The sequence below is a fragment of the Embiotoca jacksoni genome, unplaced genomic scaffold (assembly GCF_022577435.1).
Source record: "Embiotoca jacksoni isolate LCO1_2020_lvr unplaced genomic scaffold, fEmbJac1.0.p SCAF_18, whole genome shotgun sequence".
Taxonomy (NCBI): Eukaryota; Metazoa; Chordata; class Actinopteri; family Embiotocidae; genus Embiotoca; species Embiotoca jacksoni.
Window position 1 is genome coordinate 8,352,901 of NW_027185318.1, and position 11,086 is coordinate 8,363,986.

General features: G+C 41.6%; 1 protein-coding gene across 1 annotated transcript; it reads left to right on the top strand.

Annotated features, from left to right (window-relative positions):
* The first annotated feature begins 264 nt into the window (after nt 1-264).
* Nucleotides 265-10,357, top strand: lbh (LBH regulator of WNT signaling pathway). Its single transcript, XM_069152518.1, has 3 exons — nt 265-476; nt 5,309-5,411; nt 8,390-10,357. The coding sequence occupies exons 1-3, from the start codon at nt 448-450 to the stop codon at nt 8,633-8,635; spliced, it is 378 nt and encodes a 125-aa protein (XP_069008619.1). The 5' UTR covers nt 265-447; the 3' UTR covers nt 8,636-10,357.
* The last annotated feature ends 729 nt before the right edge of the window (nt 10,358-11,086 follow it).

Here is an 11,086-nt window from a genome sequence, read left to right on the forward strand (position 1 = left end):
GGAGGTAAGACTGTCATTTTGTTACCTTGGAGACTACAAATCAATAGCATCGTGCAGTATCTTTTTGTCCATTCCCGATGAGCGGGTTCAGCCGCTGCTGTCGTCATCAGGGCTGGGGGCGGAGGGGCTCGAGTCACCTGTGCTCTGATTGGTCCCTGCCGTTAATGAGTTGCCATTGAGGATTTTTGGCTCGTGCGGATGGGGAGGTGTGTCTCCGGTTGCGCGAGTATACGCCTCTTGCATAAATACTCAGCACAGCTGTGGTTCTGATCAGAACGCACCAATTTGAAGAGCTGCGTTTCTCTGACCGGGTTGGAAGACTTTTTATTTTTCACAGTTACTTTCGGTTTTGCTTCCGTGTTGAAAAAGAAAGACAGAAAAAGTAGAGAGAAGTCAGTGGCATTAGTTAGATCACCCCCAACAAGAATTCACAGCAGGTGTGAATTCATGTCTGTATTTTCACCGCAGATATACGGGTGAGTACTCGCATCTTTTTTCCACTGTCATCTGCTCATGTGTCGTGTTCTTTGTTTTGTGCTTCATTTTACTTCCTTGATAGGAATACCTATTGAATGATTTGCCTTTGCACCTGACAGACAAGGACAAAGAAAGACATAGTTGTGGTTTGTTTAGATTGGTGATTTCCCTCGCAATCATCCACCTTTGTTGCTACACCCACTCTTGTTTCCTTTGAGATGTTCTGTGGGGTGTTGTCTCTGAAATGGGGAATCTCGCGGCACAAAGATTGGAAATATGTAAAAGAAAATTCGAAGCAAGGTATGTCTCACCCTGCTTTCCCTCCTTCCCTCCTAAATTTGGCAAATTTAGTTGTCAGGATCCAGCTTCATAAACGTTGCTGCATTATCCAATTTAGAAAGGTCACATTGGTCACATGGTGTCTTCTTAATTTTTAGCCACTCTATTAAGGGGTAAATATACTCTAATCCCATTTCCAAGACCTTATTTAAACCTCAAAGCCCACAGACTTACTTTGCTGCTTCTGAATGGATGACGCTGATTCATCCTTTAGTGCTGCAGGTGCAGTGCAAGTGGAGAAGGATGGAGGCACACTACAGTATCTGTTTCTAATGTAATTTTTTTTTTCTCAGTCGACAATCAGTCCCCTAATTTATTGAAACGGGAATATCGAGTGCCTCTTTGTTTGTTTGAGCGCTTCTGTTCTCTTAGCTGTTGCTTGTTTTCGTCTGTGTAGAGAGGATATGCAAGTTGCTTTGAAATATTGTTTTGCGAGCACTGTTAAAACCTCAGTAGGCTTCTGTATCTCTTCCAGGAAGTTCTGGATCGACCTCTTTACTGTAACCACACTTTGCTTTCTTGCCATGTGCACAGTAGGCTTGCTTTTCTGTCGTCTCTAATGATATGCCTGTGATGCATATCAAAACAGGGCTTCACTTTTTCTTCAGTTCTTCAGTTTTGTTTGACTGTAGTGCTTCTGAGCAGTAAAATCTTTGAGCCTGTGTGAACAGGAAGACATTTTCTCACAACAATAGCTGCATCGAAACCACAATATATACACAACAGCATATAGAGAAAACTTGGTGAAAGTTTTAGTTTTTACTTCCTTGCCACAAGTAATTGACACTTGATGTCTTTTCAGTGGCAGAGTCGACCCACAGGAGTCTGGATACAACCCATTCATGCCTGCTCGCTCCTTGAGTCTTCTGCAGAGTTGTGTGACTCTGGCTGTTGGAAAGCACGGCGCTGGCACTGCACTTCAGCAGCTTTGCCCTGTCGCCACACAGTCTGAGATTTATGATACTAGTAGTAGTAAGAATTTGGTGGGGGGGGGGGGGGGTGTAGACAGACAATGTTGATAACGCAAGATGCAAATTCCCCTCTTGTGCAGCGAGATTGTTGCAGAGACCACTTGGGCTTCTGTCAGCACAGCTACAGCAGAAGGAGCTAGCTTTGGCTTTTTTAAAGTGGTGAGACGGGTGGATGAAACTGGTGTCACACTTGCATGATTACACACATGATTAAGGCTATCAGTATAATATTTTGAAATAATTATTTTAACTATTTTGAAAGGCTGTTTTGGCAAAAAAAAACTTGCATGTATGTCCTGTTATTATGTTACTGCGACCTACTGTTATATAAAAGGCTCGAGCATAGCGTCCCAGTTAGGAATGGGATCTTTGTATCGTCAGGCACATTGAGTGTTTTAAAAAGTAAAATTCGAGGAGGCTGCTAAGCACAGCAGATGTACCTCTGCAAAACATATCAGTTTCTCTTCTGGTCACGTGTCTGCTTTTCCATGTCTGATGTAGAAAATCTCACTTCTTTCTCCTGTGACGCTAATGACGGCAAAAAAAAACACTGGAAAGGTCATCACCATTCGACTTGGGCCTGCAGTTGTCTCTTGTCAAATTTATGCGGATGAACTTGTCAGTTAATTTATCATCTAAGATGGTGCCTCCAAATTGCTTATGTCGTCAGACGACTGGAACGTACTTTCTTTAAAATGGGCAAATGCTTGAGCTCCACACTTTAGTTACCCTTCTGATGCGTAGCATGGACACATGGTACCAAACAGTCCTGTGACGGTACCTGCTGTCCATCTGTGCCCTGGCTGGCTGTGGCATTACAAACCTGGCAGGACCAGGTATGCATTTTGTTGACTGGGTCAATAGGTAAAGAGATTTACTGCCATCTGCCCCACCAGCTTCACCCAATAATCAGCGAGACCATTTGTCTTCCAATGTGTCTCTTGCTAAAACAGAGTTGGACGGTCTGTCCATTTTGTACAATGGGATGCAGCAGTGTCACCACATAGGTAACTGCAGTTGTGGTCCATGCTGGTCTTGTGTCATAGATACAAGCCGGTCACTTGGATAAGTAACAATGTGTCCTCTGGGTATTGTAGTGTTCCACTCTGACGGGGACATGCTGTTCATCCCTCGCTGACACTTGTCAGCAGTAATAGCTTTGACTGTAATTGGTGCATGTTTGTTTCCTCCCAGGTTGACTTGTTACTTGCGCACCCCCACTTCCTCCTCATTGTGCCCCTTTATGTTTTATTAGGCCGATGTTCTGTTATTCTTAGCCGAGCAGGATGTTTATACGATCCCCGAACAGAAATATGACTGGCAAGGCTCAAGTGTTTATCTTTCTTTCCCTTCGCTCCCTCCCTTCCCCTGTCCTCCTCTGCTCAGGTCTTTACTGTCACTGTTCATCCCTCCGTCTCCTCCTCCACTGCTTTTTTGCGTGCCTGCCTCGCCCTCTTCTGCACCTCACTCAAGGATGATATAAGTTGAAGAGCAGCCCCAGCAGACATTATTTTTCCATGTTAAACCTTGCATATCCTTCAAGCCTCCTTTTCTTTTTCCTTTTTGGATATCCGGCTATTGTTTTGGCCAAGTATGCCGTGTCGTCTGGAAAGGTTACTTACAGTGATTCAGTCAGAAGCTTTTCAATTTTCAAATTTTCAAAACCACCCTGCACCCCGCTGGGATGTTAGTGTTTTTTCTCATTAAAGCAACAGGAGGTGTGTGTCTAACTTTAGGGATGGAAAAACTCATCAACTGCCATTGCTTCAGGGGATAATGATCTCCTGAAATTGAGTGACACATGTCACATGATTCAGTCCTCCTCAGGTTGAATTTGTGTTGGTTGGGCTTCTTAATTGAGGCGTTTGAGCTACTTTAAACAGAATTGTACAAATCAGAACTTTCAGATTGCTTTCTGAAGGTTGCAGATGGAGATTGTGGAGGCTTAGAAATCTTATGATCTTTACCAAGAATCAGTATCTTTACAGGAATGAACAATCTAAGCCTTTTTTCTTTGAAAGTATTCTTAACTTTGAGACTGAATGAAAGCCTCATTCATGAGGGACTTTGTTTTTATCTGCAAGAATTTTCTTGAATTTAAACTTTTCTTTCATGCAGGTAGTATGGCAAAGAATAGCACAATATACATTAATGTAGTGTTTTTCAGGACAATGAAGTCAGTATGAGTCATAAATGGAGACAAAAAGACAGCTGTGCTTCACTTGGAAATTCCACTGAATAAGTTTAATCTTAATTGAAGTTGAGGCGAAATGGATGTAGGGTTTTACACAGTTCATTTTTTAAAGAGACAACCGTTTGTGTGACTTATTTAATTTTGAAATTCTTCTCTTTTTTTTTAGCTTTTTCAAATAGACTTCAATGCAATTTTGGAGATGATTGTATTAAACGGTCAAATTAATTCAGTGGAAAAGCCTGTTTTACATAATAATCCCTTATTTTAAAACCATGTTTTAATCACGTGGTGTAATATTTCACCATTCTGCTTATCCAGAAATATATTTTTTTTTAGTTAAGATTCAAAGTAGGTCAAGTGAAGCCCACTCATCTCATCCTAAAAAAAACAAAAACAAGTCCATTGACTCAGATAATGTGAGTGAGCTCCTTGCCGTGTTCTGTTTTTCTTTGTCCTATATAGCCAGTGACCACACAAACCACAAGCCTGTGGCCACTGACTACGAGGGACTAGGCTTTAAATAGAGATCGTGAGAAGGCCGACCAGCATCATGCCTCAAGAAGGCGTCTGTCAGTCCTGGGACCTGCTTCAAGTCTTTTTTTTTTTTTTTTTTTTTTTTTTTTTAAAGCTCTGCTGCAACAATGCTGGATAGTGAGCGCACTAATGATGGATAAACAACCTCTTGTTACTTTCATCTAAAATGGAAAATTTGGCCGAGTTTTGATGGAACTCAGTGCATCAAGTTCCTCCCCAGTCAAATACCACAACACACCCCCAGCACACTCTCACAATGACTGTTCCCTGGTTGCTAGCTCATCAGCACATTTAGAAACGGCCACCTTATGCAAGCCACATCATGAGCCGTGCAGCTTTGCAGTGCATTAGCACAGCAGAGAACCAACTGGATGCTTGGTGTGTTGTGGTCAAGCTGTGCAGTGTAAACAAAACTAAAACATGCAGAGAGGTAAATCAACCATGGCTTTCAGATTTTAACTCTTTCTGCTGGTTTGATAGGTGTGGTGGTTTTAGTTTTTTTCTCTTCATATGCTATTATCGACCGTTTTTATTCTCTGTTTATCCTCATTGTACACAACCTATCCCGTAATATATATGGTTCAAAACAAACTGGGATTGCATTTATATTAATTGTAAACTTTTTGATAGTTCATCACTATAAATCTTTTACGTGTCGTGCAATTTCCTCTCAGGATGCCCAGCCAATAAACCCAGAATTTATGCCGCTAAACGTATGTTTCTCTCCTCAAATTGTGCCACAATCATCACCGTCTCTAATCACACTGCTGCTTCTCTTCTTTCAACCCTGCAGCCCAGTGTTTGTGCCCAGCCGAGATATGACTGAGGTGATGATCAACAGCACCCCCATGGAGGACATGAGGCTCAGCCCCAGCAAGGACAGACTCTCCTTCCAGGTAGGACACGCGTGCGCGCGCGCACACACACACACACACACACACACACACACACACACATGACAGGGAAACACTGCTTCCTTCCCAATTCCCTGCCCGTGCATTTTTATGTGGTATTGCCATTTTACACCCATTGTCATCCATTTATTATCATGAACTGGATTGACGTCAGCATGGACAGGAGGGAGCTGCTGCTGTATGTTGAGATCTTATGTGGTGGTGAAAATGTCTGTATAATGTGTATAAACAGAGGGATTTGAGATTTATTCAGTTATTCATTTCTTTTAAAGTTTTATTTTCTATTTTGTTTCTACTTAAATTTAAATATGCAAAACGCCTGGCCAAGCTAAACTTTTTTGTTAACAATACAATCATTTTAGAACAGTTTAACTACATATACCATTAAAAAAAAAAAAAAAAAAAAAAGGAAATTTGCCATGCTAAGAAAACATGACATCAAAATTCTGCATCCCTTATTTCTCAACCATGTTGGGGAAAGGACATTGTATATTATAGTTGTCCTAATTTAAACCCACAGTGTAAATACATGAAGTGGAAATTGTCATTTACTGTGGTCTGTCACAAAGATAAACCGCGCAGATTGAGAGGAGAGAAGCGGCCATCAGGTGGTCATGACAAGCAGCTTTGTTTTACCGTCAGCTCAACGGGGCCATCCTGCAAACTAAACTATTTAAACACACAGCTGCTTGCTTTGTTTAGTGTCACATTTCTATTTAGGTGGTGAGAAAGAAAGAAAAGAATTAAAGGGCCCTCTGTTAATCCTGTTAAAATACTGAATTGATTAAGTCAGCCATTCAGGACAGGCAGATGGAAGAATTACCACAGAGGCCATCTTTTGTTGAAAGCTAATCTTATCCAAGATGGATTATAATTGAATTATCATAGAAGTATGTATTCAGAACATGTACAAACCTTCTACAACAGTCTGTGCCTGCTGTATGCAGACACAGACTCTGAGAGGATGTAGACTGACCCAGAGGAAAAGGCTGGCTTCCTCTCTCTTCAGTTCACACTCCAGCTGTGAGTCTGTCTGAGAGGATGAGAGAAGTGGGGAGAGGGTGGGTGGGGGTGTATGCCAGTATGCCAGTATGCCACTCTTTCTATCCCCACTCTGCCCAATGACCCAGGCTCTCCTTAGAGAAGCACTGTATGAAGCAGTGATGCTACAGTCACTTCCTCTGATGTGGGTTCCGGGGATGTTGACTCAAAGTACTTGACCATAGAACTCCAGATGCTCTTACAAAAGGTATTGAAATGAATGTGACCTATAGCCTATAGAAGAGAAACTAGCGTCGATAGATGTTGATTTACTGGATTATCATATCAAAGGGCAATGTCATGATTCAGGCTTATAGAGCCCCCTCCGCTCGACTACACATGCTACTAGAACCTAAAATAGCCAGCATCGTGCCTGGGTGATGTGTCGTCACTTCCTGCCACTGAGACAGAAACAAGCTATTACACGTGTTAGCTCGGTGTCAAAAGGCAAGGTCACTCCGTGCCCAACTCCCCTCGGTGCTGACGCACGGCGGGGATTGGCGCTGCAAGCCAGGAATGCAAATCCCGACAGTATGCATAAAACACATACATGCTCCCACATATAATTACACTTCTTTTTGAGATTTTTTTTTTTACACTGCGGGGTTTGGAGAATGTCAAAGCTACTGATGGACACCACACATGCAAGCTTTTATAACCTGAGAATTTTTCACATTCTCACATTCACAAAGCATATTTATAGCTTTTTTTTTTTTTTTTTAATCTTTTTCCACTCTTCTCATCTGTCTCTTATGGAATTCATGGAGACTTAGACACAGCTGGATCCCCTCTATCTCTTCATGTCTCACTCTCTCTCCCACCTCATCTAATGCTTTCTTTCCACTCGGCTCTTTGCCCAGACAGCGACATCGCCCCCGCCACGCCAACTCCCAACCCCCCCCTCAATGTCTTGGAGTGAAATATGCAGGTCTAAAAATATTCATCCACTTTATCCAAACAACAGCAAAAAAAATAAAAAAAATGCTGTTCTTGGAACAGGAGTGGCAGGTTTTTTTCCGCGGGGCCATTTCTCCTGTTCCTGAGAACAGAGAAAGTTGGAGGTTGCTGTCCAATCTTGCCAGGACAGGGAATGCATGTAATCTCTGTTGTCAGAATGTCTCTCATGCCCTTCAGTTCACATCCAAACATTTGAGTGTAGCATGCTGCGTTTATAAGCAGACATATCAGTCTGGATTATTTGATAACTCCACCGATTTCATGTCATCTCCTAAACCATTTTTCTGACTGCATGTCCACAGGAACACAGTATTCTAATGCCGACTGTTAAACGGATGGATATTCTATTTGCAAACAAATCACGTCTCAGTAAATCGTTCACTTTTTTTTTTGTTTGTTTGTTTGTTACTATTCGATCCAAAATGCTACGATTATGCTCTTGTATAATCTTCCGAGTAGTGGGTGATGTGGATGAGTTCATAAGCAGCTACGAGCTGCTTGGCACAAGGCAGTGAGATTAAACATGATGCAGCATTTACTGTCAGTCTCGCGAGCAACGCCTCATTTACCCCATACGCAGCTGTTGATGTAACACTTACTTGTGCAATTTGTTTTGCCAGTGTAGCTGAAGGAATGTGGGATGGGCAAGAGCAGGTATGCCACTGGGAATCTAAGCAACCACTTCCCATCACTGATGTTTAGTCTTCACATCATTTCCTTCACTGTTGTTTAGCCTTGTAGTGGAGCCTGCGACAAGATTCAAGACTTCGGTTCTGGCGTCCAAGAGCCTTCTGCACTGATCAGAAAAAAAGCTCACAAATAATATTTTGCCTTTTGAGGTGGGACAGCTGATGCTCCTATCTTGACACAGCCTACTTTGCATTTCAGAGATTATTTTATGTTAATTCCCGAGGTTAATGAAGGACGAATAACCTGTTGTTACTCATGTCTTTCCTCTTCAGATATTCCCAGACCCCTCAGACTTTGACCGATGCTGTAAACTCAAAGATCGCCTACCATCCATCGTGGTTGAGCCAACAGAAGGAGAGGTCGAGAGCGGGGAGCTTCGCTGGCCTCCAGAGGAGTTCCTGGTCAGTGAAGAAGAAGAAGAAGAAGAAGAAGAAGAAGAGGAGGAGGAAGATGACGACGAGGAACAGAACACTGGCAACATCCAAAATGGACAGCCGACACAGAATTCTCAGCACTAGAGACTGTGTTGTAGCACCCATACACTCTTGGTTCCTTCTTTCTGATGGACTTTCCCTTTCACACACTGGTTAAACTTCACCTCAGCAACCCAGCACCCGAGGGACACATTCAGTGTCTTGTGATGCCATCTTGTCGCCTGTGACACCAAAAAAAAGAAAAAAAAAAAAAAAGAAAAAAATTCTCCCACAAGAGAAGCAATACACACACAGATTTCTCACAATAATTTATCCTCCTGGACTGTAATCCCATGAAAATAGACTTAAAAAAAAATTGGGTAGGACCTCTAACCTCCACCTACTTCCTACCATGTCCTGTTTGGACATCAGCAGCTCAGTGCTCCATGGACAGCTCTTAATCTGCAGCGGGCTACTACTGCTCTGTGCTTTTTTCCAAAATGGCTGGCGTCATGACCCCAGAGACTGCATACAGAACTATTGTGGTACCTGTGGGAATTATTGTACAGTACACTGTCCATGTTTGTGTTGAGTTTTGGGATTGCTATGTTAATTATTGTGATTGTCGCTGCTGTCTATAGATTTGTCTGTTTCTGGGAAGTGACTGATTGGGATTTTTTTTTTTTTTTTTCTTTTTGAGAAGTGGGTGTTTTGTGCAAAATATTACTGGGATTAGTTTTTCCCCTCACAGGATTTGTCTAAATTATACTTTTGTGACCTTGTTGGGCATTCACAGTAAAAAAAAGAAAAAAAAAGAAAAGAAAAGGCAACCAGGAATTATTTCACAGAAGTGAGCAGTAAATGAAAGAGGGTTAAAAAAAAGAAAGAACAAAAAGAATCGCATGCCCTGCAATGTTTATGCTATAATCCTCTCATCACATTGGCCTCCTTGAACCCTTATGATGAACAGTGCTCGGATGACAAAGCAGAATAGTACAGCTTTAAGACTGAAATGCGACATAAATGTTATTTTTAAAAGGGGAAACCTCGGTATAGATGGAAAGCTTTTGTAAAAGCACTTGATAAAGCGATGTACAGACCCATATGAAGGATGTGTAAATACTCGTTCCCAATGAGACAACTCCTGAGGCCTTGTAGTGCGCTGATCTTGTTTGTACTATAAGGTTTGGTTTATTTTATAGAAAGGTGAATACTGCGAGTCCCTCTGAGCTGTACATGTGAACTAAAAGTTGACTGTCTTTCTTAGTCTTCCTTTTCTTTTTTTGAAAACAGCCATACTTTTGACATCATAATGTACAGACCGCAGAGAGTTCACAGATAAGGATAACAGGCAATATCTAAAACAGTATTTAAGATTTAAAATGACTTCTGATGCTTGCCAGAAGCTGTTGATGGGAGTTTGTAATTGTTTTCTGGTAGTAATGTTGTTTTATTTGCCTGTATAATTTCAAATGTTTTTGTTTGTTTATTTTTTCACTCGATCATCACAACTTACTGTTTGTGGAACAAGTCTGTGGAAAAGATTTCACTCTTTGTGTACAGTCTGATGTTACTGTTGTAGAAGCATGACCGAGATGTGTCTTTTTTATTTTTTCCTCTCATTGGAGTGGCATTAGGGCTTTGTACAGAACATCTCTCTTTCTCCTGTCTGTCACCTACAGGTCCCACGTTGTTTTTGTAAAGCTCAGGGAGATTAGCCGCCATCTTTCTCTTGGTTTTCGTTTTGTTTTCGTGGGGTTTTTTTGTATTTAAACCACTTTTTCTCAGTGATGATTACAGAGGCTGTAAATAAACATTTAAATTTGCTACCCAACTGTGTGTGAGTCAACTGTGGGAATAACTGACTTGAACATAAAGTAAATAACTATTTTTACAGGGGTAATCCTCTGGTGCATTTAGTTTCCATAGACACTTTGCTGTGTTTACTTTCATCTTCCCCGCGCACAGTTTTCCCCTCTCACTTCACCTGCAGTGGTTACAGAGAAGCAGTACTTCCTGCTCGGCATCTTCCACATACAGATTCTCTCTCTACGAAAACAGATGCATGTGTCATATGTGCATATATAGAAGCGAGAGCGGGCCACATGCTACTTCCTGTCTTGAACTTGCACACAATCTCACTCCTAGTAACAACAAAATCTCATTCTTCAACACTGAACAGCTTTAGTTTAAAAAAATAAAAACAAATTATGTTTGAAATATTAAATTAATGGTATCCAGCAGTGCGGAGAACAAGGAATTGACCTGCCAATCTTTAAAGGCCTTTACAATTCCAGAAATATCAAGGTTAGTGCTGGGTTTAAGCAACTCATGCTCTGCCCGTAAACACCCTCCTCGATGATACAAGTCTAAAAATGTGGTTGAGTAGGAAAGTTCTAATGGAGAAGTGGGGAATTTATGAGAATAAACAAAACTTTTTGATCACGGTTACAGTGGAAACTGCTCAGGGGATTTGTTGCTACATATTGTATTAGTGACCCGCAAGATCAAGTTTGATTGCCAAGTACTGGGAATAGTCCATCAGAGTTGCTGCGG